This window comes from Lucilia cuprina, chromosome 2 (genome assembly GCF_022045245.1).
Source record: "Lucilia cuprina isolate Lc7/37 chromosome 2, ASM2204524v1, whole genome shotgun sequence".
Taxonomy (NCBI): domain Eukaryota; kingdom Metazoa; phylum Arthropoda; class Insecta; order Diptera; family Calliphoridae; genus Lucilia; species Lucilia cuprina.
In genome coordinates, this window is record NC_060950.1 from 52,478,197 (window position 1) to 52,501,702 (window position 23,506).

Here is a 23,506-nt window from a genome sequence, read left to right on the forward strand (position 1 = left end):
ATCGGTATACTTTAAGGTGGGTATTGGACCAATATTTTTGTATGTTACAAACATCAGCACAAACGTATAATACCCTCCCCACTATAGTGGTGTAGGGTATAAACACAATAAAATCAAGAAAATATTAAGAAAAGATTAGATATTTTTTAAATAAGCAATAGAAGAAAATAAAACAGTAGAAAATTCGCGAATATTGAAACTTTATCTCAAGTTTTAGCTAATTTTATTACGAATGAAATGGTTACAAGTCAATTTTAGACGTTTAAGACATTTTTTAAAGGGTGGTTTGTATGGGGGACAATGTCAAATAAGGGCCGATCATTACGAAAATCTGCAGTGTCATTTATACTTATATAAAAGTTATTTGTGCCAATTTAGACAGATAATAGAATATTTGACAATTATGGCATAATAAGTTTGAATCGGGGGGTACGGTTGTATGGGTGCTAGGTGAAATAATGGACCAATTTCAACCATTTTCAATAGGCATCACTGTGCAAAAAAAAACATGCTTGGTCCAAATTTCATCAAATTATCTTGAAAATTGCGGCCTGTACCTTGCGCATAAGGTCTACATGGACAGCCAGCCAGACGGACGGACATGTCTTAATCGACTCAAAAAATGATTATGAATCGATCGGTATACTTTAAGGTGGGTGGACCAATATTTTTGTGTGTTACGAACATCAGCACAAACGTATAATACCCTCCCCGTTATAGTGGTATAGGTTATAATAACAATGAATTTGAGTACTGCTACTTGATTTACCTTTGAAGAAAGCATCAAAACAAACTTTTACTTTTACTTACTAGTTTTATTATTTAGAAAAATATCAAGTTTATTGGAAAACCAAAAGGTCGAAATGACATAAAATAATTACTGTACTTGCCAAATTGCCAAGAAGTTAGGAATTTACCACCGAAGAGTGCTACAAGTGCTTTCGGAGAGAGATGCCAGAACTATGGAGCGTTTATTGACATCCAAACAAGTAAAAACACGTAAAGCAGAAAACTCCAGCGTTATCAGAAAAAAATGTGAAGAAATCTTAACGAACTTTGGTCAAGAGTACAAACGTCGTGGTCTAGTATTGCGCACCAGATCATTAAGACCTTGGTCGAAAGTACGCTTAAACGTATAAAAAGTATCATAAGACTTTGTACAAAATTTTAAAAATCAATTTATTTATAAATACTTATGTTTTAATTTTTAGAATAACATTTAATTATTATAATTTTTTTTTTTTTTTTTTTTTTTTTTGAATATTTTAAATTGAAAACATAATTATTTTTCGTTTATTTTATGGGTTTTATAGCGTTTTTAAGTCTTATTGGCTAAAAACGTATCCAGTTTTGCTCGCCACTGTACATATATGTATATGAGCATACATATGTTCTATTTGTGTGTGTGTGTCTTTAATTGGCAATAATTTTGTAATTGCAATAAATACGAAATTATAACTGATATACAATATATTAAATGCAAATAGTATTTATAAACGTATAAAAGTTTAAAAAAAGAACATTTTATACTGTAATAAGTACGTACATTTAAGCATGCTTAATAGTGATGGATTACTTAGTTGGTACTTTTTTAGTACCTTTTATACATATACAATGTGCTTTGCTACCATAAAACAATATATATAAAAACATTACGATTTTTTGAGATTCTAGCTTAAATAGTTTCCCAGACATAAGTTTTATTTGTATTACCTTCATATGAGAGATGCCACTCCCATGATTTCCTGTTCACCATAGTTTTCTAAATGTTAAGTTAGGTTGATAGGAGAATGTAAATAAGAAAATCAGTTTCGTGGAAGTAATTTCTGAGAATTTTTCCAATAAGTGTTTGGGAGGAATGTTGTATCCGGAATAATAGCATTACCAACATATTTGGATCGAATTCCGACGAAAGCCATTTCAAACAAAGTGAGTCATAGTTTCAAAGAAAGTAAGTCATAGTTTCAGTGTCGTCTCTATATGCTCTAGATTCGTTTGAATCCGAATGTTGAATTTTGTATAGCTTTGTCCGCAATCCCGTGGGTCCACTCAGAATACTGTACTCGTTAGGGTCACCCCATAGAATTTCTATTTTATTCACCGTTTTTTTATTATTAGCACCCTATTGAAAATCCAACCCTTTTTCATAAAAACGAATTTTTTAATTCATATGGGAGGTACGATGCGTATTTTAGCTCTAATAGTTTTTCACACGTAAGTATTTTTGCATTAAATTAATATAAGGGATTTTAAGCCCCCTAGTAAATGTCCGTACGTTTTCCTTTAAAATTTTCACATGGATCTATTACATTAGTCATTTCAATGAACCTGTTTTGACTTTTTCATATAATTAATTTTGAATTTGGTTTGTGTCGAAAATATGCCCAAATAATTCTTTCTCTGTTTATAATAATAGAGCTGGGATGCGTCTTTCCATTATTAACCAACTGACATCTCAGAAAGTAGTTATCTAGCAAGAGATTTCCTATCATTCATAGTCCAACTACCTTTGAACCTGTTAAGTTCAAAGAATCTTCGATGACGTTTGGGCTTGTAGGAGCTTTTCACATTTGTAGCGAAGCTCAGTGTCTTCCTCTTCGCATTCCTGTTAGTTTCAGAATATAGAATTCATCACATTCATAAAAATTCGCACAATAAGAACGATATTTCAATGATTCTTATATAAAAGACATTAATTAATCATACCATATATATTTACTATACTCAAACCGGCTCATACCAAACATTGCTACCCCACAAAGATACGCCAGAGAATCAAAGGTTGAATCGGAATTTGCTAGCAACTAGGAAGCTGCAACATGGTTTATATAGCGCATCGAATAACACATCCCAAGTGGTGTTATTCGGTGACGATTGTTTTTTAACCACTGAGTGAACTTTTACAACACTTCATCACCGCCCTTTTTGTATTTTTATGAATTTTCCGGTTTAGTATACATGCACTTTTCTCGAGTGCTGGAGCTATCTAATCTCAGGGCATTGCTGAACCGTTGCTTAATTTCCGAGATGCCAAAACATTTCTTCCGTTTACAACCACGCAGATGAGATTCTGTTTCATATAAAATTGGCAACAACTCATTTCCAACGCTAAGTCCCACAGTCACTCCTCTGTGGGGTATCTGTTGTCATCGGCAAGGGCACCGTATTTATCCCGAATTATCATGCCTTGTATAATCATTAAAAATACTAGCCGAGGAGAGAACTGACATCACTAGTTTATTGTCCTGGAGGTACTGGTAGCACCATTTTACCCCGGTATAGCAATACACCAAGATAACGGTCTTTCATGCCTCGGGGGCATCCTACGAAACGTTATATCAAATTTGTATAGATTTTGTGGCTGTCAGAAAGAAATCTTTGTACGCATACTGTGTAGTTATCAAACACTAAGGTTTCTTCGAGCTGGAATCGTACTTCACTACCAAAAAGGATATATTCAACCTCTCACCAATTTAACCTGTTATATGCGTGAATTGAAAATAATTTGATGAACCAATGTGCTGTCACAAAAGATCCAAAATAGGGTCGTAGTGCAATGTGCCCTCTCTAATCTAACTATTTTGGACTATTCATATTTTTGAACTATACAGTCCAAAAAAGTACTCTATAATCTAACTTGTGATAACATTTTCAATTTTCCATCCCAATTACTAAAGTAGATAATTAAAATTGGTTACTTAAATGTAAACGTATGTGTGTTTGTTGTAACCAAATTTAGAGTATGTAAACTGTTCAATCAATACAAATGTGGTCTATGGCTAGAGGTTCTACCAGTATCATGTGGTAAGATTGCGTTGAAGACAAGAAATTACAAAAAAAAATTGTCTATTTCTTAAACCAGTGTCACAAATTAGAGTAGAATTGCATCAGATGCCATCCACTAACATCAACATTTTATTTATTTATTTATTTATTTCGTTATTAATATACGCGTGTTGCACAAATATTTATACAAACACAGTAACACTTATTTCGATTCAAATGAACTGGCGCACTAACTGGCTCAAATGGTTGCATGCCGCACTACTTTGCTATGCAGCCCCACCAGGTGTATATTTGTGGTAATAAGATGCATAAATTTATGAATATAATTTTAAGTTCTGCATGTTGTATGAGAGAATGTGCGAAGGGGTGACTGCTAGGCGATACGAGTACTATACATGCTCTTGCATGTGATTTTAGGCAAATCGTATTTAAATATTTCTTATCAAACTACTAGTTACCACCAATACGATTTACATAGAGATTTACTTCTACCAAACGAATCGTTAACAGCATTGGTCTAAATCAAATTTAAATTGAAAATTAAACGAAAAAAAAAAAGTTTTAAACAGTTTGCCGAACGAACGCCTTCTTCATTTCTACCACAAACGATGTTTTTGGGGTTGAAGCCATCTACAAATCAAACTAATTTTATTTCACTTCGCTAGTAAATTTGTGACGAATTCGACTATATAAACGTGTACAGGATTTGATTTTAATTATAAACATTTTAACACTTGTTCTGTCAACACATTCAGTGACAAACAATCCTAAAGGACTCAAATAGATAAATTCAATTTTGTGATTTAATAATTTTGTAAAAAAACATACAACTAATTAAAATGGCTTTAAAGGTAATAATAAAGTTTATGTCCTTCAGGCAATTAAATTCCCGTTATTTGATTTATTTATTAATTATTTGTGTTCTCAACAGATCGTTATCTGCCTAATGGCTATTGCCCACATTGCTATCGGTGTTGAAGTTAAACCTGAACCCGACTATGGACCAGTTGCCTATGAATTCCACTATGCCGTTCACGATCCCCATACCGGTGATATCAAGAGTCACAAGGAAACACGCAAAGATGACAAAGTTGAGGGTAGCTACGAATTGATTGACTCCGATGGTTATCGTCGTTTAGTTACATACAAGGCTGATGACCATAATGGTTTCGAAGCCGTCGTTTTGCGGGAACCTACCGATATTAAGATTCCTATTCCAGAACCTAAAAAAGTAGAAGCAGCACCTGTAGTACATTATGGCTCTAAGCCTGCGCTGAAATCAGTGAATGCTCCCGAATATGGCACTTTTGTTTCATATACAGGATCCTCACACAATTATAAATATTAAAACAAAAGTGTCAATAGTAAAAAAGAAGAGGAATAAGACAACAAACAAGCTACCAAAATCTAGTAAATTGAATGGAATGGATAAAATGACAAATAATTAGATAAGGATTACATTAAAATATTCTAATTTACCTAAGATAAACTCATTCATTCAAACTCAAGCACACAACTTAAGTATACTTTTTCATTATGCATATTATCATTAATACTTTAATACGTCATACCCTTTCCATCCATTTATGCATCCCTTAGTTTATTTGTTTCCATCCTTTCTCTTTTAATCCCTTATCCATTTTCCATCTTCGTATTAGTAAAATACCTAAATATCCTACTATTAGCTCATTCTGATCACTGACAAATCTTATGAAAAGTACACTGTGAATAATGCAATTTACATTATATTAAATAGTAAATTTTTTCTACTTGTATGAATGTAAAAAAATATTAAATTTAGATTTTATTAAATAAGAAACAAAAAATATTTGTAAATATAAAAAAATATACAATGGAACTGCATCGTATTATGTGCATTCTTCTATATATGAATATAAAAAATTTGGATTTTCTTTGATGACAATAACTTTGTAAGGGTGTAGTTATAAGAATACGAGCTATTCGAATAATTGATCAATAATAATTATTATTAATATTAATTATTAAATAGTTTGTAGAATTATTGCAATAGTAATAATAATCAGATTTAATCTGATGCTAATCCTCTTTGCTCTTTCTGAGTACCAGATTAAGCTTTGTTATCAAAACAATGCATGTTTTATAAAAAATTTAGATCACAACTCTAAGTTTAATATAGAAATAAATCGAATGATTTCCTTAAACACTTGCCACATAGCATATTTCATTATAGTATTATATCAAACACAGGTTGAGCAAAAGGCTAACCACCACCTATGTGACTTTTGTGCTTATGTCGGATCATGTACAAGTAATTTGCGGGAGCTAACTTAACTCTAAATATGGCTGCACCATTGAGTAGAATGGCCTCTGTTTATTGACACACTGTGCTATAAATCGCAAACAAACCCATGACATTATCTCAATAAGATTCCGTACACCAGTTAATCCAATATTTTTATTTGTCCGTCATATTCATAGAAATTTTTCAGTCTTAATACCGCCCCATTGTGTTTACCAAGTACTCGAGCTATATAATCTTAACTACACGAGTTATCTAATCTCTTGCCATAGTAGCCTCGTTGCGGAATGACAGGTATCATGAGACAAGCCCAATACATACCTCGACAATGAAAACTTAATCACTATTTTGGAGCCAATAGATTGAGCGTACTGATGATATAAAGAGAACTCACCTCAGCGCGTTCCCTAACCTTGCAACCACACTGCTGAGATAAATCTGTTATTTTGTCTACAGCACCTCGGAACGTAATTGGTGGACCGAGTACGGATACTTATTTTATTAACAAGACATTTTTCAATGACCGGCGATTTTGCTCTAATTAGACCCAATGACATTCCAAGTAAAAAACCGAGGATGCACATGAGGTATCACCTCTCATGAAAGCTGAAAGAAGATTTAGTTTTAAAAATTAAAAAAATCAATATCGATATATACTGTCCTAGGGTAAACGTTTTTATTATCATTTATGGTCACTGAGCTAAAGTATCTTTCAGATACTAATTGGGACCACCTTTCACACGCGTATGAATTTATAATTTGTATGGCGACAGTACCAGATGCATGCATTAGTGAGATTTTTTAAGAAGTATCGCTTCATTTGATAACAATTTAACTTCCACACGGTTCAAGACCCAACATTTAGAACCGATTTTATCAAACACCTTAAAAAGACAAAATAACACTTGTATATAGCACCAAAAATATCGTAAATATAGGGTATTTCATAGTCTTTATATATAATTTAACCATTTTTTATGATTTATTCAATAGTCACGACTGAATATGATGTTCTTCATCAATGATTTATACATAAATGCATCATGCATTCTCAACGACAAAAAAAAGAAGAAGAACAGTGTAAACATTTTTGTTGAACCAGACAAAAGCTCATGGCTATAAAACCGGAAAAAACACACGCTTCAAATTTAGAAGTCTTTACCCAGTGCTCAAGTTTAAAACAAACAATCAATTCCGCATTCAACACCAAAGAAAAAGAAAAGCAAAGAAGAATGAAATTAAAATTTATATCGCAACATTTAACAAGAATAATAATTGTTTTAGCAGTTTTAAATACGAAATTAATTGTAAGTCAAATCCATCATGCACCGATAACAGCACAACATTTGCAACAACATCATTCGTATCATGGGGATTTTTACAAACATCACCAAACCGAGGAAGGTAACTTGCAAAAGGATGAAGAATCAGCAAGTCCTCAACACAATAGCTACTCTGAGAGAAAAATGTCTAACGATCACTACAGCAGCCACCACCACCATGGTCAGCTACATTTTAATCACCTACATTTAAGGGAGTTAGCTGAATCGGCTAAAGATCCTAAAAATTTAAGAAATGGTATTTATCATGATGGTGCTATTACCTTCGATTTAGGTTTGCCAAATTATGAAATCTTAAATCCACACGATCCACCAGAAATCATTACGCCCGATCACCCGCACTACGAAGAGCAATTGAATCACATAAAAAAGACCAACAATTTCACTATTGAAGATTTTGGTGTAACTCCAATGCCAGACACTGAAACAATTTCAGAAACCACATCTTTCGAAAGTGACACCACTACCGATTCTACTACTATTACCACAACCGACATTCCAGAAACAACAGCGACCACTAAACGATTTTCATCAAACAAAACAAAAGCAGCAACAACAAAAACAACTACACCATCTCCAATGAAAAAAATTAAAAACATAAAAAGTGATATTGAAAAACATTTAAGTAAAACAAAAGAAAAACTTCGAATTTTAAATAATGAATTAGATTTGAAAAATATAAAATCTAAAATCTCTTCCACACCATTTGCTAACAATGTGACAGAATTTAAATTTGTTATAAGAAAAAATATTAAACAGCGTCCTGCACCGTTCCGAGTTTCTCATACGAATAGTTTAAACTATTTTAAACATCAAAATCAAAAAGATTTTTCCGATAAGACATCTGCCAAGATTCCAGTCCGACCACTTGAAACAGATTCGAAAATTATGAAAAGTTTTTATGGACAATCGGTGCTGCTGCCAGCCAATCGACTTCATAATCCAAGTTATACATATGGAGTGGGGAGTGCGTTACCATCAATGCCTTACCATCGGCATTTCACTTACTCTAATAATTACCTGCCTTCACCAAACCAAGCAAATTATGGGCCTCTCCATAATAATGATGGTTTATATCACTGGTTATCTTCCACGGAAAGAACTTTAACAGCAACGAAGGAATTAATAGAACAAAAACGATGATAATTTAAGTTGTTATAGTATTTGATTTTGTTATTTAGATTTAAGAAATAAATACATTTGTTAATTTAATTTAAATTTGCTAATTGCATTTATCTTTTATCCTATCCAAAGTTTAAAGCCTTGAATATACCAATTCACGATATAAATGTTCTTTTATAATATTTTAACAGATCAAAAATTAGAACTAGAACCCGCCTCTTTCTCCCATGAAACAAACGTGATAATAGTTTATGTAGTTCTTCTCTTTCTCTTTCTTAATCGTTAATAAAATAAATATTTTGTACTTTGTACATAATTTGTCCCTTTTCCCCAAATGTTAGGTTTTTAGCTTCATAATGAAATTGAAGACTCCTTCCTACCTCGGGTAGTTTCCCAAATATACGAACTTAAGTACTAAATTCATCATATTCAAGCTGTAATATGTATATAAGTAATACATATGGGAGGTGCCACGCCCTATATTTATGGTACGCCCATTTTTGTCTTGAATAATTGTAAAGTGACTCCGGTAAAGAAAAGTATTTTTCAGAAACATTCATTTTATATTTTCTTAATATGGGAAAGGGCTATTTGAAATATCAAAATTAAAAGCAGCCTATAGTTCCTTTCAGACATACAGAAAGACACAGAGAAAACTTCAAAGAATACGACCAAGCCGCCTAGGAGCATATAAACTTCAAACAAACAAATAATCTGACATTAATTATACCCTCACAAATAAAGTGGGGAGGTTATTATGCGTTTGTGGTGATGTTTGTAACATCCAAAAATATTGGTCCTAGACCCACCCTTAAGTATGCCAATCAGCTCAGAATCGCTTTTTGAGTCGATATAGGTTGCAATTTTTGAGATTTAAGATTGTAACATACTCTTCTTTTGGTTGGTTGAAATCGATCCATTATTTCGCCTAGAACCGTACAACCTGAAACCATAAATGACACTACTGATTTTTATAATGATCGGGCCTCATTTGACTCTAGCCCCCATTCAAACTTTCCTTCAGAAAATTACTTGAATGTCAAAATTCATTTATAATCTCTAATGAAACGATCAAAATCTACATAAATAACTTTGAAATAGTCGTAATTCATCTACGGAAATATATAAGGATAGGCCTATATTTACCCCTACTACCCTATGAGCCCTCTTGTAGAAAATCTCTTTTTTTGCCAACAATAAGTAAAAACATTCCGCAATAAGGTTTAAAAACAAATTAAATGCTTTATGTACCCATTTTAACATACTAACTGGTGTAGGGTATCATATGGTCGGCCATTACCTACTATACATTCATACTTGTTTTTATATACATGTAAGGCGATACGGTCCATATTTCACTTTTAACCCAATATAATTTCTGTTCATTACTGGCTTATAAATATCAAGATGGAATTTGATAATTTATGATAATTAGCCACCATATAAAGTCACTTCAGAGGCTCTTCCAAATTCTGTACATAATTGGTCAAGCTCCCAATACATTAATATATCTCAATATATGTAAAACATTAATATTTTGTTTGTTGTTTAATTGTTCCCAAATATGTAATACCCCGTTCACATGGTACAATTATTCGTCATTCACGCTCCCATTCATCATTAAATCGCCTATTACATTATTGGCCAAACAATGATTGGTACAAGCTGTATGCAATTCAGTATGAATTACAAACGAATTACGATTAAATGAATATCATCTCTAATGTTTATCGGATATTTATCATAATCAGCTGTTTGTTTTCATTGGTTGGATGCAAAAAAAAAATGCAAATAAGTGTTACGAGTACCAACTTTTGATTACTAGGTTCAAATGGACGGACGAAGTGCAAACAGAAATGATTCCAATCCAAATGGTATACTTTAAGCCTTACAGTTTAAGGTATAATAGCATAAGCATATAACGATAATTTTTAGCGATACTTAACCGAAATTCCAAATAATAATATTCCCGGAAATTCTTGGGATATTTTTCATGCCAAGAAACTCTAGTTAATATGGAAATTATGATTATTTATTTATACAATGACACTGAAAAAATGGCGGTAAATATTGCCATATGTACAACCCAGTTTTATCAATGATCATATAAACAATAACATTACACGTTGTGACGGAAGTTGTATGATACTAATCTGACCAACTGATTATTTCTGCACGTTTATTGAGCATTGGCTTTTGCTTAAAAAGAACGTCTGCCAACAAATCTCTGATCAAAACTAGAAAAATAACAGAAGCTCCCACACAATATGGGGAAAAAACAATTAAATAAAAAATTAACTTAAAATGAAATTACACTGAACACTTTTCCAAGTGAAATGTGCCAATGAATGTAAATGTTATAATCAATCATGCCGTTTCTAATAATATCTATTAAAGAGGGGTTGTGCAACAACAGCATTTATACTGATCTCTTAATTTGCAAGTGGCAACATGACAACATTATATCTCAAACAATCGTACGTGTTAAATGACTAAACTTCCGTTCTTAATTGTTGATCTAAAATGCGCCGCTATATTTTCGCATTTTTTCGCTGATGAACTTTTAATGGAAGAAAAAAAACAGTAAAATAATGCAAACAGCCAAACGTATTTGTTATAAAAAGTCTGTATTGGCCATAAGTTTAACTTAGAATAGTGCGGCTGACGTCTTGTTAACAACTCTGTACATCAACTACTACAACTGTCACCTCAATCGCCGTGACCACGACCACTACCACCTTTTAGTTTATTGTCATACTCTATTAACTTAATTGGTAACTAATTAAATATTTGCAAGTTCATTACATTTTAAAAATTTCATGCAGTTTTTGGAACGTGCAAAATGCAATTGAAGGTATGTTTTAGTTTGATTACATCTTGGAGAAGAATGTAAAAGATTTTATTGTTTATTTGTATTTTAAACAGATTAATGCGCATTTAATTTTCTTCACATGCTTGGTAACATCTTTGAGTGGTAAAGCATTACATCCTAAAGGATGTTACGAGTGCGAAGAAGAAGTATGGGAAGAAGTTCCTTGTGATAATATACCATCGAATAGTACAACTGTATCGACCCCCTATTACTCTTCAACACCAACTTACAAACCAACTACACCCAGTCCAAAACCTCCTGTGATCAAACCAACTACTCTAAAACCCACAACGAAGAAATATACAACGACAACACATGCACCGCCCACTTATGCACCTTATCCTACAACAGTTAGCCCGGAATATACGACACCCAAAGATCCGTACAAAAAATGTTATTGTGAGTGTAAACTTGGTTGCAAGGAATTCTGTCGGAAAGTCGTTATCAATTCTCCTGATAAACAAATCGTTCAAGTATCGAAAATATCAGAACCAGTGGAAAAGGGTCGTATAGAGTCGACACATTTTCTACAGCGAGAACTTATACCTAAAGCAGAACATAACTACGATAAACCCGATGATTATGCACCATCTTATGATGAAGATGATGATGATCAAGATAACAAGTATGATGAACCAACAGCTCCATCTTTACCTTTGCCCACCATACCAAAATATGAAGAAGACCTTGATCCAGCTGTTTATGCAGCTTATCATAGTAAACCCAATGTTCCTGCTATCGAATACTATTCCAAACCAATTGCTCATCCTATTGCACCCATATATCATGGTCCATATGCAACAGCTGAAGCAGGGGTTAATAACTTCCGTTCTTATGCCTTATATCCACCCAATCCTTTACATGCTTCCTACTATAGTCCTCCAAGTTCTGGCACTTATAACTTCCCCATTCCCTTGGAAAACGTTTTTTCAAAGGTTACAAAAACCTTACTTGATCCTGTAGAAAGAGTACAAATTTCACTAGATGCCTCTGGCAGAAAAATTGCAGGTCCTACTTATTCCAAGTGTCCAAGCTATTCAACACATTCATATTCATCACCAACGCCAGCGAAGGATTCCCAAGTTGAAACTCGTGGTTCTTTAGGAAACGATCTCGATTTCGATGATTCATTCGACTCACTTATCAAGGAGTTCTTAAGTAATAATCCTTCAAATGAAGCGTCATATCAAGCATTTCCCAACAAACCTTTCTACTCAGTTTCGTACAGTAGATAATAAATTGTTATCTTTATTAGTTTAATAAATTAATATTTAGCTTTAAGTTTATGATGAAGGAGCAGATGCTATGCATTAGATTTGTTATTAAAGTTTTTTTTATACCTCTATAATTTGTTTTTGGCCATATTTCATTTAAAAATGGGTTACGAGATATTTTTCACGCATTTGATTTTAGAAATACTAATAACAACAAAATGTAGTGGACTTAACATATGTGTTATCGGTATCAGCGAAATACTAATAGTCTAATATTCTGGTCAAGATAGTAAGGTGATCTTCAGACTCATGTCGTGGAAATTTCTTTAAACAGAAAAACTACGAGATACGCTTATTAGTTGATACGCTATATATGAAAGCATTCAGATCTATGTTCTCACAGAGGTTTTTGAACTCTGTGCAAAGGAACATTTTTACAACAAACTAAAGTGAACGCTAAATGGCTTGGATGGAAAAGACCTAATGCTAATGGGAACAATATATAATTTAAGGGTCCTACGAAGTAGGGATATTGCTACTGGCCACTACATTGTAGTTGCTGTGTTCAAACTCACATTGAAAAAAGAACGTGAACAACAAGATATCCCTTCAGTGTGAAAAGTCCCAATTTGCACCTTTCACTAGTTATACCCTTCACATTCGTAAGAAGGATATATATAAGTTTGTCATTCCGTTTGTAATTTCTATAATATAATTTTCTGACCCTATAAAGTATATATGTTCTGGATCCTTATAGATATCGGAGTCGATTAAGCCATGTTCGTCTGTCTGTCTGTTGAAATCAGTTTTTAGAGGACCTAAGATATCGGCGAAATCCAAATCTTCAATAATTCTATTTGAAATGCTTTCGAGAAGATAGCAATTTAAAATCAGCAAAATCGGTCAGTAAATAACGGAGATATGAGCAAAAATCCGAGACAACCTCTGAAAATTTCATCAAAAAATGTCATATTTTTATCATGCTTTGTTAAATAAGCAACAACAGCACTGTATATTAGAAAAGGATGTACACGTGTGTGTAGATGTATTTGGTTTTTCAGCTGTGTATATCGTTTTGTATGTTTGGATGCTGTTGGCGTCATTGAGTTGTGTTTTTTGTTTTGTTTTTGTGAATTGTGTTCGTATATTTGGATGTAGATTGGTTTTATTGCGTTGTTTATTTTGTTTTTCTGTGTTTTTCGTTATGTATGTATGTTTAGATGTCTGTTGGTTTAATTGTCTTGTGTAGATAGTTTTTTATTTCGTTTTGCATTGTTGTTGTTCATTTTGTTTTGCTTTTTAATGTAGTCGGGAAAAAATTTATAAAACTAATATGTTTAAAATACACTATAGTGAAGGGTGTATAAGATACGGCACAGCTCTTACTTGTTTTATTATCGCATTTTCAACTAACTAGTTACCTGTGGTAAATAAAGTGGTCGACAGTTTGCCTAAACGTAAACTACATTTCACCATCGTAATCAATAGTTCATATTTGACAAATTTTCGCATGAAGTTTATGAAAATACATAAATTCCAAATAAATTAAATGTTTTAAAAATGCCACATGGATAGTCACATGTAGTGCTTAAAATAACCACATGGCACATTTCTGATGAAATGTAATGCTGAAAGTGTCCGTTTGCATTTAATGATGCAGAATATATAAAAAATGTTACAAAAATTACATGCTATTCAAAACAACATTTAGAGCTTTGTTTGAACAAGAGATCAGTGGCTCAGTGGTAAGAGCTTCGGAGAATTAATTGAATTTAATTGCATTACCAAACACCATCTTAAGAGAACGTGGACGTAGAATGTAAAAAAAATAAAAAGTAATTAGCGATATTGCGACAAAAGCAAGATGCTTAAAGGAAAAGCAAGGAGTAAATGTAAAATAATTTTTAAACCCTCCTGTTGAAATACTCAGATATGGCGAAAAGGAGCTTGCTAGATCCCAGGAGCCGAAATTTTTCAGTAAAAACAGCCGCCGATTCATACGAATGAAACCGGTAAGCAAAATTTAACAAAAAAAATAATTTGTAAACTGGTCAATGGCTTATAAATGAAATAAATGAATTATGAATAATAAAGAAAAATTGGTAGCTCTATAATATTAAAAGCAAATATTAGATATATTTTTTCCAAAAACTTAAATAATATCTCCCAATTCCGAATATGATGAAGAAAATAATATGGAATATATATTCCGTTCATGTAATATTAGGTCAACAAATTATAAAAAAATCTATATTAACGGAAGATGTTTATATTTACAGCCATTTGCCATTGCCATACACGGTTTCAAAAATTTGTAAAATCCTTAAATCTTTAAATTAGCCAAATTAACGCCATAATTGGTAAACTAGAGGAAATTTTTGCACCTTAATATACGGAGGAGATTACAAAACTTCAAAATTTGGAGCAACAGGATGAGTTGTTTAAATTTATTATTAGATACAAAAAATATTGGAATTGAAACAGAAAAAAAAACAAACAATTTCCCAGTGGAAAAGACAACCTTGAGGATTAATTTGGAAAGTCATTAACTACAAATAAAATCTGCAACTTTGAAAATTCAAGAAACGGAAAAAATTATAGGAAAGGATATTTTTTTTTTAAATTTTTGAAAAGGTCACAAATTATTTACAAGGCCAATAACATTCCACCATATCGTGGATTATATTTTTTTACGAACATATTATATTTTTTTAGAAAATGCCAAAAGTCAAATTTCATTCGACTAAAAATTGAGTATGCAAATTTTCCATTTTGTTAAAAAATTAATTTGATGGCAGCATTATTGGATTCGTGTCAAAAGAATTGGAGAAGTTTGAGTACTATTAATAAAAATTTCAAAATATGGAGACATGGAAAATTCAGTAGAATTGGATGAAAACTTTATTAAACACATTACAAAAAAAGCAACTACTGAAAGATGAGATCAGAAAAGTAAACGGCCACTCAGAAAAAATTTCAGTTCCATCAGACATCAACCAGCAGAGTCGCTTTGGAAAACACCTGAAAAAGACGGGTGATTTAAAACTATGAATATAAATATTAAATTTTAACTTATAAGTAAGTAAGAGTTTTCATTTAAACGCTCAAGTTTCCATTTGTGCAAGTGGGAAAGTTTATTCGACTTGTTTCATGAAACCACTGTTCAAATTCTGCTCAATTACAATATTTATAAACATTTACAAACAATGTTAAACGAAATAAAAAATAACAAAATTTTACAAAATATGTTTAAAATGTTAATATTGAAGTACCCTTAGTATCTTATAATAGGCACGAAATGATATCATTTCTGAATAGTGGATCAGCAATTAGAAAAAAAGACTTATTAGAAATTGAAATAAAAAAAATATATTGCTTTTACCAGGAACACAAAGAGGTAAACTGACAAGTACTATTTGCCAAATAATATCTTCCTAATTCTAACACATGTCTCACCATAGCTAGTACTTTCTGTCGCTGGGACTCGTGTAAATGAGGAAAGAAGCTGCATAAATCAAACAGCAATAAAAAACTATTATTTATTCACGAATATTTCATATATACTCAAGATTTGGATTACCTATCAAAACCTTCCCGAGGGGAAGTACTTTGATCTATGTATGATTATATACCTACACTTCATTCGTTAAATATCAACTAAGTAAAAAAAGAAAAAAAGGCATAAAATTTGTCACAACCTGACAATAGTCATAATATTTTATAATATATTTGACACTGCATTTGTCACGATCAATCGTAAAGTGTATTTAGAAACTATAGTAAAAGATATAGCCCACGCTTAGTTTATTGTGTGTAAATACTTGTACATACACGTTATTTTTTTAATTTTATTTAATATTGCAAAATTATAAAAAATACACACGAAAAAAAGTATGAATTTTTAGTGGGGCTTGACCGATTATATGATACCCTACACCAGTGAGTATGTTCAAAATGTTTATTATTTTTTAATAATAAAGCATTTAATTTCTGTTTTACCTTGATTCCCGAATATTTTTACATATTTTTGGCAAAAATAAGAGATTTTCTGCAAAAAGGCTCATATGGGGATAAGAGTTTATATGGGTCTATCTTTATACATTTTGGTAGAGGCATTTATGTCTACTTCAAAATTATTTATCTAGAATTATATCGTGTTATTAGCGAACTTTGTCGTTCAAGGGGTGTTTTTATGGGGGCTAGGTTATTTGGCATTGTCATTTTAACTTCTATAAAACTAAGTTTTGCCGATTTTTTGACATACCAGAACATTTAACATAATTGGAGAACAAAAGCCCTATTCGGGGGTACGATTATATGGGGGCTAGGTGAAATAATGAACCGATTTCAATAAGATTTTTAAATTTGCGACCTGTAGCGTGAGCACACAAACGGACGGACATATACAAAGGACTAATATTTTTAGGCGTTACAAACATAAGCACAGATAGATTGATAGATAGATAGATAGATAGATAGATAGATAGATAGATAGATAGATAGATAGATAGATAGATAGATAGATAGATAGATAGATAGATAGATAGATAGATAGATAGATAGATAGATAGATAGATAGATAGATAGATAGATAGATAGATAGATAGATAGATAGATAGATAGATAGATAGATAGATAGATAGATAGATAGATAGATAGATAGATAGATAGATAGATAGATAGATAGATAAATGGATAGATAAAAGTTTTGATCAATGGTCTCTTATATATTTATATCTCAAATTTTACGAAACTTATCGTGACATTTACCTAATATATTTCACATACATCCGGGTTTATAATAACATTGGATATGGCCCCGTACTTAACAAAAATTATCACTTAGTTATTGGAAAAATATTTAACACCTAATTAAATTATTGAGCAATAGCCAAATCATATGAACGATCAAAAGTAGAGTACAATTTTAGACGAATAAAAACATGTCCCATACAAGCATGTTTTTAGCAAATGTTTGTTTTTAACTTTTAAAAAGTTTTCATATGGGTTGGGTCTGAAAAAAAAACAAACATCGGACGCGTGCTCTTGTTGTCTGCGGCATACTTTATTTCAACTTTAAAGGCTTAAAGAATTCCTCAGTTAAGAGCGTGTGTTTATGAGTCTCAAAAAAAAAAAAAAATAAAACGCACGCACGTTCAAAGATTTCTTTCTTTTTTTAATTTTTATATATAGTATAAATAGTCTAAATATACATATGTATATTTAATTTCTGTATTAGACTTAGATTTTACATACAAACCAATATTAATCTAATGGCAATAAAAATTATTTAGATAATTTATTTGTAAACTAATTCTAAGGAACATGTTTGGAGCAATACATATGATGAATATTCATAGAGCTTTTTGTTTTTTATACATATTTTCAAAAATTAAGATTAAAAAAAATAAAATTATTACATCGTATGATCTGTAAGTGCAGAGAATTATTATTTGAGTAGACAACATAAATGAATGTTTTTTAAGAAATCAAATATTATATCTGAGATTTTTTTAATCCATAATAGACGAGGTGTTCTAATGAACAGGTTTCAACTGAAGTTTGTAATGTAAATATAATAATTGCACAACCTCATTTACCATATAGACTGAGGGAAATTGTTTAACGAAACCTTGTAATCAAACTTCAAGCCGTTTTGACCCTGCTACAAACTTTCTTTTTTTTTTGGGAAATTTATACATATAAGGATCGGACGCACTTGATTATTCTTATCGAGGCCAAGAAAATTATGACTGTTTGCAACTTCAAAACTATAACATTTATATGGATAACTTGTTGATCATCTGAACTAACCAGATTATACCGAATTCTCGACATCACTGTATAGGGTTTAACTATGTTCGATGAGAGAATCAATTATAATGATGTTACAGACCACTGGTTCATTTTGCAAAGAGTCGGTTAAAAATTTCAGTAATACTGCAATTAATAAATAAGCTTCACATATTAAATTTTAGAAAAGTGTAACGTAAAAACCTTATGAGAACAGATTTTCGGACTAAGCGCAGTACAACTTTGTTTAAAATTGTAGACTGTGGTTAATATGTTTTATCAATGTTTGACTTGATGCCTTCATTTAAAGATTCTTATCAAATGATATTTACTTCACAATATATTAAAATCGGTTACAATTCTAATATTAAGTATTTTTGGGTAATATATAGAGATAGAGACTATATTCAATAGTCTCTATTTGCCATTTTTATGAAAATAAGATTTTGAGGGCAAAATATCCGGCAATCTTTTCCGCATCAGTTATATAAATTTCAAAGAAAAAAAATTTTGTCAATTTTATAGCAATTTTTAAATTTCTCTACATTAAGAAATGAAAAATTCTGAATGCAAAACTCTCTATCTTTTTTTCTTGGACCAGCACTCACGGAATGACCCCTACTCATGCAGTGCATTGTGCTGGAACTAGGAAAACAGATGATCAGCTCCAAAATAGACTTCAAAGCTCCGGTCCATATATGGGAGTTGAATTCCATTTTCGGTCGGATATAAGAGGTATAAATAGTGAGAAGATCAGATGGAGTGAAGTATGTTCTACACCGTTTCAAAAAACCGAAACACTTGAATGCTTCTTTCGACAGTTGGAAAATTTGTTTAGTCCATCGGACATCGCACTGTATTTACATGCCCAGAACATCAAGAGTTTCTTATTCCTTAATATTTACACCACCAATAAATGCAGATGGACTAACATTTTCTGCAATACGTTTATGTATTATAAAACAACATTGAGTCTTGCGGGCGTTAAAATCGACTCTGTTTACACGACCCCATTCAAAATTTTTTATCAAGTCGTGATTAAGCGATTCATTCATATTGAGACGCTGTTGCTTTTTCAACAATTTGGTTTCTATTATTTCATAAAGACCTGGTTCACACTAGGAAACTTTTTTTGGGAAACTTTTGATTTTTGTGTGTGAGAGAAAGAGAAAGAAATATAACCCATCTCTTTTTCTCACACACAAAATCTAAAGTTTCTCAACAAAAGCTACCTAATGTGAACCAGGTCTAATTTGCATAAAATATGATATTTATTGATATTAATCAACCTTGGAGAAGAAAGGTGACATGACAGATGGGATTTTCGAATGATATAACAGATTTGATAAATTAAGGTGTTTTCGCGATTTTATAACGTCACAACTATAACCAAAAACATGATGTCGCAATTTTTAGAACACAATATCTGGATAATCTAATGCCATGGAGATGAAAAATTTGAATTTAACGCATTAACATTTTCTGTTTATCCAACCGTTATTATTTGTACGAATCAGGAAATTTAAAAAGTTTTAAAACGCACAAATAGAAACATTTGTAAATAAATAACAATACTTTTATCTTAATTTTATCCTTTATCTACATGTCACTTTTTTATGCTTTTTTTGTCTACAAACATTTTTTAGATCTAATCTTGATTAAAACAACAATGTTTTATCTTGAAAAATCAAACAAAAAATGCGTGAATTGAAAATTTTTTGAATTTGAACATAAATCAAATACAATTCATTTGTAACCAAACGTGCTGCACTCACACTCAAACGCATAAATATTAGATCGGTCCTTGAAACTATATAATTTTTTTCAATGATAACATTTACATACTTTGGGGTTCGACAAAGTGTTATTCAAAGCGAACTTTGTGCCAAAATCATATTGTAAGTTTTAACATTTGAACTATATTTCCGGATAAAAAGGTAGTAATAGGTTATAGGCCTGTCACAGATTTATATTCCAAACGATAGTGGAAATATTATTAGTTTCAACTGGTCGAATTAACCATGTTCAGTCTTTGGTTCAGTCGGATAACTTTAAAACTATCCAAAGCAAATCGCTTTTTTTTTGGGGCTGGTCTATTACATTACTATAGCAAATACTACGTGCAGTTTTTAAAAATAGTAAGGTTAACAATCAACAACAAACAAATAACTAAATAAAAATCCATATCTAATTGAGTAATTTAATGCAAAATGAAAAGAAAACAACCAACGATGTTTTTGTTTATGAATTAAAAACGAAGAAAAATTGGAATTGTAGGCAAATTTTTTAAAATAACAAGTCCAAAACTGATACTCTTAATTCACTCACACACACTCATACACACAATCGAAAACAAAAATGCTCTAAATAAAATGATACAATTTTGAGAACAATAACAACAACAACGAAATAACATCAATAATAACAAAATGAATAAACTTTATTCGTGAAAACTCAACTAACAAGAATTTCCAATGTAAACAAAAAGTAATATTGAAATTTGATATTTGGAAATTGATGACTGCACAATTCCACTACGATGCATGATTACGAATTTCAAATCGACTTTATGCATGAAGATGTATTTCATGCTTAACACATCCAAATTGAAAGAAAAATGACACTGGAAAGTGACAAATACATCAGTACTATCTTGTCGACAAAAGCTCCTTGGAAACAATGAATTTATTTCGGCGAAATACTTTGTAAACATGAATTGTGTTTTTTCGAAACCTAGTTCAATACTAAAGCAAACAAAACAAAGTTATTTCTAAAGAAGTATGTTTTCGACTTGGATTGAAGTGACTTATACCCCGTTCACATGATATAATTATTCGTCATTCATGCTCTCATTTATCATTTAGCCCCCAATTACGTACTGAATGACGTGATTGGCCATCCAAATTTCAGGTGCGAATTACACAAGATGTACGTACATCAGTTTTAATAAATGATTGTAATGCCTATTATTTTTAATATTTATCGTAATCAGCTGTTTGTTTTAAATAATAAAAAATGCAATTAAATAGAGAAAATATATAAATTAGAGCCTGTTCCACTAAATGCGAAAGAACAAGTATTTTCTAGTTTTATATTGAAAACAAGAATTAAATTTGAAAAATTGCTATTGTTTTCAATATAAAATGAGAAAAAATATGGTTCGCATTTAGTGGTACAGGCAGTTAATTTGTTAAAACAATGTAACAAACTTATATTTGTGCACACACACACAAATATTCCAAAATATGAATGGCGATGAGCTGACAAAACGATTTATCTTATTCAACTGCTCGTGTGAACATGGTATTAGTGTTCTGGGCTGCTATTAAATTCTTTGACGTAAAGTTTTCTTTTTTTGCAAAATGTTATCCTCTCTAATTTCTATTTTCCTTTTTAATCCTTTTCTTTACTGCAATTCCACTTCCCAACTTGTGAGGTTAAGGTGGTTAATAGCAGCGCAGAGAAACTGAATGGCTAATTAGTGTTAAAAGGATAATAGTCGATCTTTTCCATTGCCTTGATACTAGCACTCCACTATCCTCAAATAAATACATCCTTAAGGCAACATATGCCAATCAAACTTCATTCTATACAAGATTGATAAGAATCCCCATGAATGCGATGAATAAGATAGCATTAACTATGAAGCTGTGGTAGAAGGTCCAGAAGAAGTAAGCGATTTTAGACCGAGACATTTAAACCGTCTAAAAGGAAAAATGATGCAGTTACCAAAACCAAAAGCTTATAGAAATCCTACTCAGCTCATCCAGGACAGCAGCTGAAGAAATTGACAAGTCAAAGTGTAAGCGATTTTAGACCGAGACAGTTAAACCGTCTAAAAGAAGAAAGGTTACAGCTACCCAAACCACTCCAGGGCCTGCAGCATTTACAATTACATCGGCTAGAAGATGAGGAACAGTTTCCTAATGGTACATGAATGGGGTGCAGTAATGTTATGGATATGGATCATCTTTTAATCAGTTAGGACAACTGAGCACTTTATTCTGATTCCGGTGAGATACATTGGGAATGATCAAACGCACCGACATCTTCTCAATGGACTTTCTCAACAAATACTAAGATTAGCTGCACATAGAAAAGCTTAAGCCTTAAGCTGATACCCGCTGTTTATACCGGAAAAAGTACCACTAAAACACCGAATGTGATTAAATATGTGAAGGGTCAGAACCTCAATATCCACATGGAAGACCAGCCCATCATCGATGACATCCAAAAACTGATACCAGCAGTAGATGCACAGAAGATGTTAAAATGACTGAAACGTCAGAACCTCAACATCAAGATCAAAAGGTTTATCATCGATGCGGAACAAGAACATGTCCTTACATTCACAGAGTGTGCTGAGCTTGTAAGAGGGAGGAAAATTAGAACATTCAGAAATGTTATCATGTGTGCAATCTAAAGAATTCACAATTTCGAGATCTGTCTATAGCTGCAATTGTTTTGGATACATATTTCTTATTCCGTGGTAGTATTGCGATATATTCAAAAAGGTTTTACAGAAAAAACTTTTTTCATAAGAATTCGTTAAGACTTTTTATAGGCATGCTTAATTTAGAATACTTGTAAGTATGTATTTTAAAGAATTTAAACCAACTATGTCATTTTCCCGTTCAACAACAGCGCAAACTATCATATCTTTGATGTTCTACACTGACTCAAGGACATGTCACTAATGAATCTCTTAATTGCCATATTAAGGAGCAATTATTTCAACAATAACCTAAGTGTCCTATATACTCCAAATTGCAAGCATATCACTTTGGAAGGCTTCATAAATTTCCTAAAAACGTTTAGAGTTCGAAACAAAACGGTTCCTTACAAACGTATTAATTGCAGCACTACTTTTTTTGTGCAGCATGCCACGTGCAATCCTTTCACATCATTGATCATACATACTAGTGTAGAGTACTCTCAAAACAAAAAAACAAACCACACGCATACCAACACAATCATTCCGCTTACGCACTTTGGGAGCCTATTGAAATTGACCGGACGGCCACACTGTACGAATCCAATACCACCAGATCTAAATGTTACGTACAAACCATTTCATATATAAATGTCTGCATCTAAT

The 23,506-nt window shown here is 31.9% G+C and overlaps 2 protein-coding genes across 2 annotated transcripts; both read left to right on the plus strand.

The window, feature by feature from the left end:
• The first annotated feature begins 4,475 nt into the window (after positions 1 to 4,475).
• Positions 4,476 to 5,567, plus strand: LOC111676634 (cuticle protein 7). The gene is made up of 2 exons (XM_023437597.2): positions 4,476 to 4,637; positions 4,718 to 5,567. Exons 1-2 carry the CDS (start codon positions 4,626 to 4,628, stop codon positions 5,132 to 5,134), a joined length of 429 nt encoding a protein of 142 aa, XP_023293365.1. The 5' UTR covers positions 4,476 to 4,625; the 3' UTR covers positions 5,135 to 5,567.
• Positions 5,568 to 7,140: 1,573 nt separating this feature from the next.
• On the plus strand, positions 7,141 to 12,664 carry LOC111676615. The gene is made up of 2 exons (XM_046955470.1): positions 7,141 to 8,544; positions 11,455 to 12,664. The coding sequence occupies exons 1-2, from the start codon at positions 7,180 to 7,182 to the stop codon at positions 12,634 to 12,636; spliced, it is 2,547 nt and encodes an 848-aa protein (XP_046811426.1). The 5' UTR covers positions 7,141 to 7,179; the 3' UTR covers positions 12,637 to 12,664.
• Positions 12,665 to 23,506: the final 10,842 nt, after the last annotated feature.